At 50.0% G+C, this 16,354-nt stretch overlaps 1 protein-coding gene and 1 non-coding gene across 2 annotated transcripts in view; one reads left to right on the top strand and one right to left on the bottom strand.

Annotated features, from left to right (window-relative positions):
* The window catches only part of LOC142818147 (uncharacterized), a 42,060-nt gene that overhangs the window by 18,147 nt on the left and 7,559 nt on the right, over window positions 1–16,354 (bottom strand). Inside the window, exons 3-5 of the mRNA XM_089771519.1 lie at window positions 15,501–15,701; window positions 14,152–14,265; window positions 12,153–13,864 (exon numbers count right to left, since the gene is read on the bottom strand). Of these exons, the coding sequence (XP_089627645.1) occupies window positions 12,153–13,864; window positions 14,152–14,265; window positions 15,501–15,701 (2,027 nt within the window). The remainder of the gene's footprint in view (window positions 1–12,152; window positions 13,865–14,151; window positions 14,266–15,500; window positions 15,702–16,354) is intronic.
* On the top strand, window positions 9,400–9,473 carry TRNAA-UGC (transfer RNA alanine (anticodon UGC)). Its single transcript has one exon. It is a non-coding gene; the product is annotated as a tRNA-Ala (tRNA).

Raw genomic sequence — 16,354 nt, 5'->3', positions numbered from 1 at the left:
AGATGGGCCAGGGCAGGGCAGGAACCAGTCCTGAGCAGTGCGGGGAGCAGGCCTGACCACTGACCAGGCTCTCCAGGGAGGCACCCCCGGACCCTCCCCTCCTGCCCCCCTCCCCACACTCAGTTCCCCTAGAGCCTGGCTGGCGTGGCTGCCCCACAGCCAACCTTGCTGCTCTGCGTGGTGAAGTCATGGGGCCAAGGGCAGGGGAGCTGTTCAGGTGTGGGGAGCAGATTGGGTGTGGATGGGGGGACCTGGAGTGCAAGGAGAGGGATGGGGGATGGACCAGGCCATGTCTGGCTTGGGGAGAGGAGGCAGAGCCTCTCCCAGCCTTCCCTACCCGCCCTCACACACAATTTCTGGTCCCAGTGTAGCTCTTAGGACTAAAAGTTTGCCAGTCCCTGAAATAGCAAATGTGAGTGTTCAGAAGGCTCATCCCCTTCCCACCCCCACTACATCCCACCTCTCTCACAGCACCCCACCCCCTCCCATTCCCACCTCCTGCCCCATCCTACCTACTGCATCCCTCCCTAACTCACCTTTTACTCCATCCCCTCACTGCATCCCTCCCCATTCTACATCCTGTCCCATCCCTCTCACTGCCTCCTTCTCCATCCCACCTCCTACTCCTCCCCCAGTACGGAGAGCTGGGTTGGGGAGGCAAGGTGAGGAGGCTGTTCCCCTCCCCAAAGAGCCAGGTGTGGCTTGGTCCCTCCCTCTGTCTCCCTGGGGCCCCACCCTCTATCCAGCCCCCCTGAACACACACCTGCACTGCCTCCTAGGATCCCCAAGTCATACTGAACCCCTCTACGCCAAGGTCTCTGACTGCCCCTTTGGGACCCCAGGTTGCTACCCATCCTGCCATGCTCTTGGCCCTGTGACCACCATCCCTGGCCCCTGCTTCCTGTCCAGCCCCCAGCCCCTTCTCCTTGGCCCCCACTCATGGGAATCCCACTACCACCCCCACTCCCACTCCCTGCCCCTGGACCACCCCCAGAATCCCCAGCCCCCTCTCCCTGTGCACTGTGGGCCTTGGTTCCAAATGGGACACCTGGTCACTGTGGTCCCTGGTCTGTGCAGGGCCATCTCCCTGTGTCCCAGTCACTCTGAGCTGGCGGAGGCCTGGCCCTGATTTCATTGCAGCCTGGCCCAGCCCGGACATGCCCCTGGAGCTGCCAGGAAGTTGCTCCCGGGCAGCAATCTCAGTCCTGGCTGAGCCCTGGCTACAGAGAGAAGAGGCCAATGCAAACAGCCTCATGGCAGCAAGGGAGTCAGCATGTCGGTGGGTGGGGCAGGGAGCTGGGGCAGAGCTGGGCTCTAACTCGCTGGGTGACCTTGGCCCATTCAGTGAACCTCTCCCTGTCTCCATGGCCCTGTCTGTACAGCAGGTACAGCAACACTCACAGGCCCCACAGTAGGGGGCTGGTTTGATGCTTCACCCCATGGCCCAGCAACGAGCCCCCCAAACTCCCCCTGTGTACTGGGAGCCAGGTTTGCTGTGTGAATTCTGTGAGGCAGGTGATGTTATGCCTGGGCACTGGGATTATTTACCAGTTTCTCTGGCCCTGGGGCATTGTTCAGCGAGCAGCTGTGATGGCCAAGTGGTTAAGGTGTTGGGCTAACACCCCAATAGGGTTCCCTCTGCAGGTTTACATCCTGCTTGCAGGCAGGCCTGTGTTTTGGCCACACACATCACCAGGGGAACAAGCTACATAAAGCCTGAGATAATTTCTGGCCCCTCTCCCCGCTGCCCATCCCCTTCTGCTTCTGTTAGAGAAATGGCTGGGATGGTGCCTCACGCTGGGTCTCAGGCAACTCTCAGCTCCCACAGCCCCTGCTTCTCACCCAGCACCCCATGGCTCAACCCTACTCCTGGGGGCTGCTCCACCCTGCAGTGTGACAGAAGGTCGGTGACAGGCTGGGGAGTCTGGGCCTGCCCCCAAAGGTCCATCCATGCAGCGGGGAAATGCTGGGGATGTGATGAGGGTCACCCCTCTGCAGGCACGTGCACCCCCCCCCCCCCAATGTTAGAAGCAAAGGTCTAGAGAAGTAGCATGTGTGTGCGCGGGGGGAGGGGGGCCTTGTTCCCTGCTCGTGCTTGGCCTCTTCCCCCGAGGCCTTGGCCAAAGAGTTAGTAACAGAATATTTGTCCAAGTTTAACTATAGCAGAAGACAACCATAAGTATGTTTCTGTGGTGTAGTGGTTATCATGTTTGCCTCACATACAAAAGATCCCTGATTCAAAATCAGGCTCTTATTGCCGCTCCCCTTGGTGACCAGGACTATAAGGGCATGTCTACACTTGGAAATTATTTTGAAAGTGCTTAAATTGACTTAATAACTTCCAATCTACAAAAATAGAAATAGCATGTCCTCACTATGGGGAAGCCTCAAAATTAGTCACAAGCCTCCTCCCACCTGTGCCTGGCTTGACTCATCTCACTTGCCCTGGCTAACACCCAGTCAAAATTAGTCAGAGGCAGGCTCTGTTAATGTTCCTTCATGGGGGCATAGAATTAAAATCAGAAAAGCAAGGCTGGGAGCAGCTAAAACCAAGAGCCCTGTTCTACTGTGTCAACAATCTCTGAGGTGGCATGAAATCCCTTCTCTCAGTTTCTAACCCTGAAATACCATCCTCTCTATGATGTCATTCCTGTGCTCTAGGTACAGCCTTTGAACTCTGACTGAAGATGTTTCCTTACTAGAGATGCCAAAACAGACTAAGCCACATGGAAAAAGGCTGCCGTTAAAGCCCAGAACTGAACCAGGGACTTTTATATCTTCAGTCTAACATGCACCCAGGTGAGCTACTTTGGCAACTGCCTCTGGCTAGCTAAAGCTAACATTTTTCTCAGGCATGTTTTTCTCTGCAGCAGTACACATGAGAGATGTTGTTGCCTGTGGCCCTGTAAGGCAAGATGAACTTTGCCTGCCCCCCTTAACCTGACTCACACTTAGCCCCATTCCTGCCTCTCTTCCCGGAGTGTCCCAGTGGCTAAAAGGACTGTGGCTGCCAATGGGAGGAAGAAGATGGGTGGAGGGCCGTGTTCCCTCTGAGATTTTCCATCCATGGGCGGAGTGAGTTTCATAATGTGCACCACTAGTGAGGTCGTTTGTGCTTGCGTGGATGTGTGCTACTATGGTACCTGCCAGTTACTCATAAATAGTTTAGCTAAATATAGTTTTATAATTTTATACAAGGTAAAATACTGAAACAAGGGATAGTTAACAAGGTATGTGACTTCATTTATTTAATATGAAATCAAATAAAAAGAACATTAACACTGCAAAACATTCAGTAGCCATTTGGTATCTTACATGGATCTGTTCCTTTGAGGCATAAAACAAAATTGTCCATCTTCTTGATTTAGCAAACAAGATATGGTGATACATATCACTACATGAAATGAAATAGTTGTTACATTTTATGCTGGAAATTAAATATTCTGTTATTTAATGGTCTTGATGCAGAGCACTGTTTGAATCCATATTGTTCCCTCTTATCTAGGAAACAGGATTTTAAATCTTTCAGTTGTTCCATACCACAAATCTTTCCTTCTTCAAAGCTGGGGCAGTTCAGCTCTGTGGGAAGGCTGAAGGATGAAATCCTTCTGCAGATTTTATTCAGTTATTTGTATTTGTGCACCTCAGCAGTGTCTGAGGGTGCACGTACACAGCACCCTCAACTAGAAATACCATGCTTTATTTGCGTAGTGCAAATTGCATATCTTATTTAGAATTTATTTTGAAACAGCTTATTTTGAAATTTGGCATATCTACACAGTGCCAAAGTTCAAAGTAACGTGCTTTTTCATGTCATCCCTCGTGCAAAAGGTTTACAGGATGATGAAATGGTGCACCTGTTATGTCAAAAAATATTTCAAAATAACAGGTGGTGGGTGTAGATGCAGGTGCTGTTATCCTGAAGTAGCTGTGCAGTGAGATGTACCCTGACTCACACAGGCGGACAGAGAGCTTCAGCCCGGCAGCACCCAGTTAGCACAGAGTCATTGTTAGCTCTGGGTTGCTCTCTCTTATTTGCGCTTCCTGCCTGGTGCTCTAAACAGGAGCCAAGCAGCTGGAGTTACCTGGTGGGAGATGGGGAGGGGGGCAGAGGAGCCTTTTTTTAAAGCAACCCAACAGAACAGGGCTGCTGCTGGGGAGAGGGAAGGGGAAGGGCAGGGGACACAGCTGCCTGGCCAGCTGCAGAGGCTTTTTTAAAGCAGCTCCTATGCTCCCCCACTTCTATTCCCCCACCAGGCCCCCCAACATCCAGCGACAGTGCCCAGAGCCCACTGGGAGAAGCCCCTGGTTAGTGCAGGGCTGCCACACGGTGCCATGCTGCTCCACTCACCAGGTGGTTGAGTCTGAAATTCTCCCCGCGGGGCCACGCAAATTCCCGGCGTACAGGGACCTGTGGCGGAGGGTTCAGCCGCCCCTTTACTGCTTGGTTCCCAACCCCGGTGTGATGCACTGACTGCCAGGTGCTTGGAAAGGGGGCAGAAGGAGGCAGGGCATCTCATAGGAAGAGTCTCTGGCTTCCTCCTGGCTGCCCCGATAGAGAAGTTCATGGAACGTCTTCTTCTCAATTTGGGAAAGGGACGACTAAGGGGCAATGGGACGGGGGATTATGTGATGATGTCAGGGGTGCAGAAAGTAAATAAGAAAATGTTTTCTCTCCTACTCAAGAACCAGGCTGACAGAATGAAACTGGTAAGGAACCAAGTTAAAAACAAACCAAAAGGAAGCATTTTTGCACTGAACTCATAGTCACCCAGTGGAACGCCTTGCCAGAGGAGATTGTGAGGGTGAAGTCTACAAGAGGGTTCAGACAAGAACTGAATAATTTGATGCAGGAAAGGTTAATCAATGGCTTTTAACCACCATGGACAGGGAAGGTGCCCTCAGCCGGTGTTTGCCAGAAGCTGGCAATGGGCGACAGGAGAGGGATCACTTAAGAACACAAGAACATAAAAGTTCTTTAAGAAGCTGGGTTTTAGGCCTTTTTCACCTTTTGTGTCCCTGCCTGCTGGCTCTGGGGGGACGGGCTGGGATCCTTAAGGCTCCTCACTAGCTCAGCTGGCAGAGCAGCAGGCTGAGTTGGAGGACCAAGGTGCCCAGCCCATGCCCAGGCAGGTGGCTTTTAACTTCCATTGTGCACCAGGAGCCCAATGAATCCTGCCCACGTCTAGAGATGGACCATTCCTCCCCTCCCATTCCCAGCCTGGAGGCCATTGCCTGGAAAGGAAATTCCCTTTCTCCTGGGCAACCCTTCAGAAGCAGTCTGTGGGCACCAACCCACTGGAACTAGGGCTGGGATAGTGAGCCTGGATTTCACACCCTGCTCACAGGCACACACTGTTCTCTGGCCCACAAATTCTGGGGTTCTACAAATTCCACTTACCCCTGGAACTCCAGAAGAGTTAATCTGGCCTGAGGTCTTGAACCTCAGTCCTACCTACCCTCCCCGCCACCATGGGGCTGGAGTGCCAGGAGAGGGAGGTGTATCAGTTACCACCACACAGGTGAGCAATTGGGGTTTAGTAAGTTGAGGGTTGGTAACATGGAGTCAGCAGGCCTAAACAGAGGCCTGTAACATAACAACAGCAACAGGCCTGCAATCTAGTGAGCAAGACTGTGGTTCAGGAACACAGGAGCCAAGAAAGAGGCCCTATTGATAATTGTGTGTTTGTGTAAGTTAGGTAGAGCATGGAAGGACACAGGGAGATGTGGGAGAAAAATCAAATAACTCCAATTGTTTCTAAGGGGGGACACTGGAGGAAATCAAAACTCTCTAAAAGAAAACTGCTGTAAGGGTTAAAAGTTTTCCAAACCTCTCTTCCTGTAACAGAGAGAAATCATCTTAACTCTAATCAAGACCCTTACAATGCCTATCTCAAGTTCATGGAGACTCCTAGTCTGTCACAAATTGTCATGTAAACTCTTATCTTTGTCACAGTTTGCCTTGTAGACTCCTCACTCAGGTTCTTGTGCCTTTGTTCTGTAAAACTTACTTCTAGCACTCCTGGTGTGAACAGAAATGTCTCAGAGTACTTCGGCTGAGACTTTGATAAGTTAAAGAAAACAATCAACAACTAAACTGTCTGAACATACTGTATAAAGAATCCCTGAAACTGTCTCTCAGGGCTGCTGCTGCTCTCACTCTGGTAGCTGTTAGCCTGCATGCATGCATTCATAATAAAGTTTTCCTTCTAGATTTCTCTCCTGCCTCACTGCTTTGACCTCCAGCCTCAGACCCTTCTGGGGACTCTGTACCCCAGGGGAGCGAGATTTCCCCAACAGAGGCACTGGGGCACAAACTGTAATCCAAAGGGGTATAACAGAACTTCTTAATAAGAAATGTCTTGGTACAAAGACTCCCTAAAAACTAATGCACATACTGACCTAGGTTCAGGACCAGGTCGGAATTGACAGCATGAAGGATAGTAAGTAAGCCCCCTTCTGTAAGGTGAGGGGTGGTAACTAAGCAACAGAGGGTGGCAACCTGGTACGTAAAGATGTGATGTAAGTTGTTTATATTTGTCTATAAAAGGACACCACAAAGGGTGCTCTCCGGCTGACCTTGGAGTGGGGGGGGCACACTAGGCGCCTGAATGGCAGGTGAAATTGCCTAAACTTACAGAATGCACAGTAGCTTAACTTTGACTAACTGCTGTTAATATCTGTTATATGGCAATAGGCCCACCCAGTGTTGGCACCTTGTCAACATGGGCCATAGTGCCCAGTGGTGTGACATTGTACTGATCTCTGTTACCAACTGGTAGAGCTTCGCATTTGACAATAAACCTGCTCAATTGATTTCAAACCTTGCCTGCATCTGTCATTTCTGGGGCCTTTCAGAGATCTCCTGTGTTGACCCAAGTGCACGGGGTCTAACACTCTAGATAAAGGGATTACCGATTGTTACGCATGCAGCCGAAAGTTCATCATCGCCGATGGAGTAGAGGTCCTGTCAGGAGCACACTAGAACGACCCTGACCAGACGACGCTGACAGTTCAGACCACCTAAGGTACCGAGGTACAAGACACTGAGGTACGACAGGGTTATTTTTAGGAGTTCTTTTATTGCATCTCACTTATGTGGTCCCCAGATGATTCTTCTGTGGGTCAGTGGCCCCTGACCCAAAACAGGTTCCCCACCCCTCTCATAAATAGACAATGCTGAAACATGTTGTGTTTGACATATTTTATTTAAAAATGAAGCCTGGCCAACAAACCCCCAGTTGGTGCCAAGCTTTCATCTGGCCACAGTATCATAACACTCCTGCACACACACCCCAGATCCCAAACCTGAGCCTATCATACACTGGAACCCCCTGTCCTGAGCCTCTTATCCACAAACTCCTGCACCCCCACATCCCCAGTCTTTTGCCACAACACTCCTGAACCATCCACACACTGTAAATCTGTGTCCTAAGCCCATCCTACTCTCAGCCTCCCTGCCTTGAGTCCCTCATGCACCCCAACCCAAACTTCTGACCTTCATAGCCACAGTCCTGTGGCTTGCTCAGCACCCCAACCCTCCACCTGACCCTAACACTCTCCAGCATGGAGCCCCCTCCCCAAGCCAGCATCCCCTTCTCCACCTCCTGCACCTAAATTCCCTCCCAGAGCTTGCAGCTCATACCCTTTCCCACACCCAAATCCCTCATTCCCTTATTTCAAACCTAGGATTTCCCAATTTGTCAAGAAAGTGCAGCACCATTGTTTACATTCAATTAATTTAGTTTCTGCTATATCTTATGTAAAATTACATTTGTATTAACTTTTTGTGCCAAGAAAAACTATTTTTGCTTATTTTTAACTTTAAATAATTTGTATACCAAGTTTTTGTGTTTATTCTTAATTTTAAATTACTATTTGATTTTTTGTTAAAAGGAGGGTTGGATGATGGTAAAGAAGAGGTGGGGAGGCGTGAGGGTTTCTCAAAAATCAGAAACAGGGAGTGATGCTGAAAAGTTTGGGAACCACTGTTTTAAAACCATGGGGGCACTAGGCAGAGCCTGGCAGCTGCTGGGACCAGACATGAGAGCATGAGGGAAAGCAGCAAGAGACACAACCTCAGCCCCCTTCTGTCTCTAGCCAGGCTGTAAGTTCTAGGACCCCAGCCCATCCCAGCCATGAGACTAAGCTTCAGGAGGCATCTGACACGCAGCATAGATTTCTCTCTGGGGAGCATGAAGAAAAGGAGGCCAAAGCACATGAAGTGGAAGGGTTTTTCAGCCAAACAGCCCAAGCTCAGAAGGTCTCATTGACATTTGAACTCAGATTGCAAGATTCACAGCCCTGAGTGTTGACCCTTACACTCTGGGACATACAATTAGACAGTATGTCAAGCCTAGCACACTCTCCCTGCACTAGGCCAAACTGGTGCCCCAGCTCATGCCCACTGGGACCCAGCTTTTCATGTTTTCCTTCTACCCAGAACCCCCTTCTTCTCCTGGGCTGCAAGGAGCCATCCCTGGGATGCCCTGAGACAGGCATAGGACTCAGCCTCCCTGCGGCCAGCTCCACCCCACAGGCTTTGGCAGAGAAAACACTGAGGTGTTCAGCTTCTGCCTTGTCCCCCTCAGCTTGGCTTTCCTCCTCTGCTCCATTCCTGCCTCGGTTCTTCCTTGGGCAAGTCACACAAGGGAGGCATCAGGAAGAGTCAGCTCCAGACACCAGCCTCCCAGGACAGGGGAGCCCAAGCCACAAGCCTCCCAGCCTGACTCATCTCGTTTCCCCAGGCTGGCACCAAGGAGCATTCTCAGCTGATGTTTTTACCCCCCCTCTGCATATGGAAGTTGGGCTCATCCCAGGCACAGGGCAGGCAGCAGGAGCCAGCACTTACCTGGACACCAAGGGGAAGCTGCAATAAAAGAACCCACTCTGTTTCTGCCTGGCTTTGAACCAGGGACTTTTTACTTCTTAGGCAAGCACAATAACCCATACACCACAGCTACACCTGTGCTACTATCTTCGCCTATACTTAAATGTGGACAAAAAATTTTGTCATTAACTCTTTGGCCAACTTAGATTGCTGCTGAGGGAAGGAGTTCTCTCGTTAATTCTGTGCCCTCAGGAAGGGACCAAACAGAAGGAGGCCAAGCCCTCACCTGAGAACTCCAACCCAAACCTTGAGACACAGGGGTTTACAATCCAGATGATCAATGTTTGCTGCACTTCTCCCTCCGCCCAACCTCAAGGCCAACTCTACAGTCTCAGCAGCTGGGGGAGATGTGCATGTTAGAGCTTCTGCCCACTGAGCTACAACTTTCTGTGCCCAGGGAGCCAGACATAGCCAGGGCTGGAAGGAAATGGGGAATGTTTGCACTTTGGGAGTCAAAGATGTTGTCCTGGACCATAAACCAGAACAGTTTTACAACCCTGTCTGGGGAGGGCACCATGGCTTAGTTGGCTAAAGCATCTGCCTTGCAAACATAAGATCCTGGGTGCAACTCCCAGTGGTGCCTTGCTGTGCACTTTGCTCACATTTTCCTAAGTTTATCTGGGACACAGAAGAGGCCTCCCTGGCCACCCATGGAACTGCTGCTTCAGGAAAAGGCTGATTACATTAGATCATCATTGCTTTTCCAGAAAAGCAAGTGGCCAGTGTAGACAGCTGGCAAGTTATTCCAGAAAAGCAGCTGCTTTTCTGGAATAAGTGGCCAGTGTAGACACAGCCAGGGGGAGGGGGCAGGGGGAACCCCACCATGGGCCAGGGGCTTAATTACAAAGGAGAGGAAAACCCATTTCTAAATGCACAGACATCAGATCTCATTTCCCAAACCATAAAACCTAACAGATTTATCTAAACTTTCCCCTACTTATAGAAGGGTGAAGAGTCTATTCTTTGAGGGAGATATTCTGTCTGTCTCCCTCAGTAGCTGGAGAGAAACTGCCCAGGGACAAAGGAGGGAGATATCAAAATTTCCTTTGTCCCAGTTTGAAATTCCTACCTGCATTACTATTGGCCAACTCTACCTGGCTTAGGTATAGTTAACCCCTTAGTCCCCAGGCTGCTGGCTAACCCTCATGATCATGACAGCTTTTCTGTGGAAGACAGTATGCACACTGCCATGGATGCTCTTGCGCAAAAGCACTTCTCTTGTGCAAGAGCACATGGCAGTGTGGACATGCTCTTGCACAAGACCATTTGCACAGAAACTCTTGCACAAAATAGTTTTTGCGCAAGCCTGCAGTGTAGACATAACCAAAATGTGTTTCAAGATAGCACTTTGCTATTTTGAAATAGCATGTCCATACTGACTGGACGCTGAATTACATTTAAGGCCACCCAGAGCCAGCTCATGCATGGCATCAGGTCAGCAGCTTCCTTGTGTGGGTGCTGTTGGAGATTATCTGAGCCTTGTACTTAAAGGGACGCCCCTGGACAACTGGTTCTCAGGTTTCCCTGCTTCCTTGCCTACCTCTCTGAGGGACAGCAAAGCACTTTCACTTCTTGCTCTGGTTGCCCTGACTCAAGACACCACAGCACTCTCTGCTTTGGAGCAGGAGCTGCCTCCCAGAGTTTTTGCTACAAATCATATAGCACTTTCTGCAGCTGCCTCCGGGCTTCTTGGAGGCCCTCCTCAGGTATGTGGGGGAGCAGCTACAGGACCTGGACATGGTGCGCGGCCCTGGACAAAACGCTGTGGCACACATAGCACTAGCCCAGCACACAAGCAGGTCAGCACATTTTTGTCTCCACTCCAGAGCCTAAGGAAGTCCACAAAATCCACTAACTCAGGAACCCCAGGTAAGCATATCTGGCCTATAGGAAGCCCTGAACCTCAGTACTCCCATCCCTTCCCTTGTGAGCACAAGAAGACTGAGGTGTCTGAGTAGTAAAGGGCCACATCATTGAGGGTTGGAGGTTTGGGGAGGAGTTTTTTCCCTTCTCACTTGTGTGTTCTCCAAATGATTTTTCTATGGGTTAGTGGCTCCCAACCAAAAAAGGGTTCTCCACCCCTGCAATAAAGAAAGAAAACATTGAATGTGTGTGTGTTGGACAAATATTTTATTTAAAATGAATTTTGATAAACATGAGAAAGTTAAAATGCTTAATGTGTGAAATAATTTAAATACAACTCCCCAGCTGCATCCCTAGCAAAATGGCTCAGCTATAATTATATAATGAACTCATGAGTTTCCATTAGCAACAGGTAGTCTCTGGAAATATCTGTACAGAGCAGGGCCTCAAGAAATGGGTGGGGTCTTCAGGAAGGAGCTGGGAGTGAGCTGGAGTGCAAAAGCAGACTAGGAGTAGGGTGTCTGTCCAAGTGGCAGGAGCAAAGGAAGGGACAGTGTGTGGTCATGAGAGAAGGTGCAAGAACAAGAGAGGGTGTCAGAGCAAGCTGGGAGTGTTGGCGGGGAGACAAATGAGGGGATTGCAGTCAAGAGGCTGTGGGGATAACACTATCTGGCTTCGCGCCCCTTTGCAGCAATATCTCCAGTCACACTGCAGCAGCCACGCAGTCCAGGACCAGCCTCGAAAGTTGGAACTGTGTCTGGTGCAGTCACAAGGCCTGGGGCAAGCCCTAGAGGTGCCTCTGCCATGGCCACAAGGCCCAGAGGCACAAGATTGTATGGCTGTGGCCATGAGCCAGACTTGGAGGCCAGAGGTGCAGTGGCAGTGGTGCCTCAATCCTCTGGGGATAGCCACAAGTCATGTGGTGGAGCCTCAGCCCCAGTGCTGTCTCTTCTCCAGTGGCTGCACAGTGGAAAAAGGGGTGGGGCTGAGCACCTTCCCTCACAGTATATGTCCATTAGAGGGCAGGGCCTAGCACTGCCTCCCAGCAGGATCAACACACTTCATGGGCTGGATTCTGCCCCTTGAGAAGCTTTGGCTCACCTCTATTATAGGGTTTCTCCGCTGTGTGTGTTCTATGTTTAAAACGGTGTGACCACTGATTGAAGCTTTTCCCACAGTTAGGGCAGTTCAGGGTTTCTCTCCTGTGTGGGTTCTCCTATGTGCAATAAGGATTGCACTCACAGCTTTTCCCACAGGGAGAGCAGCTAAAGCAGGGGTGGCCACATGTGGCTCTTCTCCCCCAAAAGTGTGGCTCATGAAGCCACTTCTGTGCCCCTGTAAACAGCCCGTGGCTCAGCAGGGCACTGATCCAAAATGGCATACAAGTCAGCCAAGCCTAGGCTTGTTTCTTAAAGGGGCAGCTTCTTTTTTTTTGCTCAACAAGTCTGGCACAGCTCTTCGCATTTTCTCTGCAGCTGTTTGGTTTGTTAAATGGGTTGGCCATCCCTAAGCTCACAGGTTTCTCCCTTGTGTGTGTTCTCCTATGTCTAACAAGGTGTGACTTCTGATTGAAGCATTTCCCACAGTCAGAACAGCTAAAGGGCTTCTCTTGTGTGTGGGTTATCCTATGTCTAACAAGGTGTGACCTCTGACTGAAGCATTTCCCACAGTCAGAGCAGGTGAAGGGTTTCTCCCCTGTGTGGGTTCTCCGATGTGCAACAAGTATTGAACTCTCACTGAAGCTTTTCCCACAGTCAGAACAGCTAAAGGGTTTCTCTTGTGTGTGGATTCTCCTATGTCTAACAAGATATGACCTCTGACTGAAGCATTTCCCGCAGTCAGAACAGCTGAAGGGTTTTTCTCCTGTGTGGGTCCTCCTGTGGGTAAGAAGATTTGACCTTCGACTAAACTTTTTCCCACAGTCAGAGCAGCTCAAAGGTTTCTCTCCTGTGTGGGTTCTCCTATGTCTAATAAGGTGTGCGCTCTGCTTAAAACATTTCCCACATTTAGAGCAGCTGAAGGGTTTCTCTCGTGTGTGGGCTCTCCTATGTCTAACAACGTGTGACCGCTGACTGAAGCATTTCCCACAGTCAGAGCAGGTGAAGGGTTTCTCCCCTGTGTGGATTCTCCTATGTGCCACAAGCGTTGAACTCTCACTGAAGCTTTTCCCACAGTCAGAACAGCTAAAGGGTTTCTCTCCTGTGTGAGATCTCCTATGGATAACAAAATATGACCTGTGACTGAAGCATTTTCCACAGTCAGAGCAGCTAAAGGGTTTCTCTCCTGTGTGGGTCCTCCTGTGGGTAAGAAGATTTGACCTTCGACTAAATCTTTTCCCGCAGTCAGAGCACCTGAAGGGTTTATCCCCTGTGTGATTTCTTTTATGGATACCAAGGTGTGACCTGTCCTTGAAGTTTTTTGTGCAGTCAGCGCAGGTGAAGGTTTTTTCTTCTTTGTGGTTTTTCCAATGTGTGTTAAGGTGTGAGTTGGAACTGAAACTTTTTCTACAGTGAGAGCAGCTAAAATGTTTCTCTCCTGTGTGGGCTCTCCTATGGATAACAAGGTATGACCTCCGACTGAAGCTCTTCTCACAGTCAGAGCACTTGAAAGGTTTTTTTAATGCATCAGTCTTCCCATGATTAACAAGGTTTGAACTCTGAATAATGCTTTCCCCACAGCCTGGGCACCTGAAGAATTTCTCCCTTGTGTGGTCTCTCTTATGTCCAGGAAGATTTGAGTGCAGACTGAAGCTTTTCCCACAGGTAGAGCATTTGAAGGGTTTCTCTCCTGGGTGGACTCGTCCATGTTTAATAAAAGTTGCAGAGTCATTACTAGCACAGGGCAACTGTTGACGGGGGATTTTCTGTTGACTCATTTCTCTGTTTGTTTTCAACCTTCTGCTTCTGCGAATGGATTTACCCAGTCTCTCTCCTGGACAGTTTCTCTGCTGCTTTTGTGGGCTACACTGACTCTCACAGGTCTCTCCTTCCTCCAGACTCTGAGAAATATGCCCTTCAGATCTTCCCAACAAAATCCCACATGGAGCCATTCGCTCTGGTCTTTCCTGCTGAAGACTGTTCTCATGGTTCTCACTCAGACTGCCTTCACCTGCTAGGACAGAGAATTCAGAGAAATTATTCCCTTTTCTGAGCTGAAAGGAAACCCTAGAAGAGAAATAGAGAAGGGGGAACACACCCAAGAAAGAGCTGGAAAGATTGAATAATCATGAGCTGAGTTCATCCTCCTTCTCCATAAGCGTTCTCCCACCCAGCACCCTGACTCGAGTTAAAGATAGGCTGAAGGACCTGTCAGACTTGATGGAAATGCACAAATGAAATCTGCTATGAGGACACAGAAATTAGTTTCTCTATCAGTTTAGCTGATTGCTGATTGCTCACCTGCGTGGTTGTCACTGATGATCTCCCCTTCCCCACAGCACTGGAGACTTGTGATACACAGCTCTTGCCCTTGCTCCACGCAAGAGATCACATGAGCTTTGGAGTCTGGAAATCCTGTTTGGGGAGCAATTAAACAAGAGTTGACCTTGTTCATTAAGGTCTGTGCCATTACTGCTTCTATAGCCAGGATCTGAGTTGCCCACTGAGAGGCTCCTTCCCCACCTTGCAGAGACTAGGCTCTGGCTGGTACAAGATTCCAGGACACACTCACCTGCAGTAAAGATGCATCCCCCCCCCCACCTCAGTAATGGTCCAGCTGATTCCCCAGGGGAGCTAAGCACTCTGATGCACTCTCTAGGGTACAACTAAGTCTCCCTCATGGCCTGTTCCATCCCCCTGCCCCAGGGCAAGAACACACTGCTCAGAAGGGGAGATCTAGGGAGGGCTGGCAGGGCTCAGACTGCAGCTGCCACATGGTAGGTTACTAAAGCTGAGAGGGAAAGGACCCAGGAGAGCTCTAGAGCACCAAGGGCTCTGTCCATAAAGCTCCTGGCTGGAGGGCTCAGCTCATCCTGCTCTTTGGTTTAGGTGCTCTACTTGACCCAGGAGGCAGGGGAAGTTGCTTGAGCACAAAATGGACCCTTGACTGGCTGCTTCAGGCACTGCCTATACTTGAGACCTCCGATCCCAACTGCCTGTGAGAGCCCTGCCAGCTGCCCACAACAGCTGTCACTCCTGCGGCCAGGGTACTTCCGGGCTGTTCCAACGGCCAGCCAGGGTGATGGGCTGTATGGCTTCTCTGCTGTTTGTGGGTATTGCTGCAGCTCAGCTCCCCCTCTACAGCCTTCATTCTACTCTGGCAGCAGCAACCTTTGTGTGGTTTCCCAACTTCCTCTTGTGGCCAATCGGGCCTGCCATTTGGTCCCCTTCTGGGCTGCACAGAATCTACCAGAGGCAGGAAAGGACTTCCTTATAGGGACTCAGCACAATAGTACAAGGGGACCCTGCAGGTGCTAAAATCAACCGCACCCAGCCCCACAACTTTGGTATCTGCTATTCCTACCTGGGTCCTTCCAGTGACACCTCTGGCCAAGGCAAAAACATGGGAAAGATGGTGGGAAGCACAAGGAGACCCTGGCTGTGGGAAGAGCAGCACCATTGTTATGTCCCTGAACCTCCTTCCCCTGGGAGGGAGCATGGAGCGAAGTGTCTCACACAAGAAGCAGAATTATTGGGGCATATACTCCTGACATTAGGGGTAGGGGCAATGAGGGACCCTGTACCAAATTCAACCCAGCTGCTTCAGAGCCCACCCAACTTCTGTTACCCGAAGGGACAGGAATCCTTACCCAGCCAGCTCACAGTCTCATAATTCTTATGCATCACATCCCAGTAGAGGGCCCTCTGGTCCAGGTCCAGCAGAGCCCATTCCTCCTGAGAGAAACACACAGCCACCTCCTCAAAGGTCACTGACTCCACTACAGCCATTTCCTGTGCCTCACTCTGTAGGCGAGAGGCTAAGCTGGAGACAGACATGGGTGTTCTGCAGCCTGGCAGGGAGAGAAGGCAAATGGAGACATTTGAGGCAAGGCTTTATTCCTTTCCACACTCCCATTCTGCCCAGACTCTGCCCCTGATGACACACATGCTAGACTCTGCCATTGTGGGCAATTGCTGAGTCTAGCTAATCCATAAACACCACACACGAGTTAGATCCCAAACCCACAGTCTCTCCCATTCATGTCTCTCAACATCTGGCTTGAGCTTCAATGGGAAACAATGGGATTCAGTTCTGAACACCCAGTGCTTTCAAGAAACAAACCACTAATTATGCTACATGAGCATGGATTTAGGTGTCCACATTTAGGTTCCTGCAGCTCAAGTGTCTCATTTTCCTCCATTTATTTGTAGCATAGGCTCAAGCAGACCAGGAACATTTTCTCTGAATATTTAATATGTAAGCACCGAATGTTCAAATGAAATGTTGCCTGTCTGTAATTGATCAAAGTTTACCAATATCTACATTTAAAAAAAAAAAACAGAGAAAGAATTCCCCTCTCGCTGCTGGGTGGGTGACTGGTGTCTGCAGAAGGAGGGGCACCCATGGGATCAGGAGACATTTGGGGTGCCCTATTTAGTAACTGAAATATTGTCAGGGGCACAAGAGCTGGTGCCCCCTATTGCTACCACAAGTCACCTCTGA

This window comes from Pelodiscus sinensis, chromosome 19 (genome assembly GCF_052426305.1).
Source record: "Pelodiscus sinensis isolate ZL-2025 chromosome 19, ASM5242630v1, whole genome shotgun sequence".
NCBI classification, from domain to species: Eukaryota; Metazoa; Chordata; order Testudines; family Trionychidae; genus Pelodiscus; species Pelodiscus sinensis.
The sequence above is the reverse complement of the archived record's forward strand: the minus strand, read 5'-3'. Positions and strand labels throughout refer to the sequence as shown.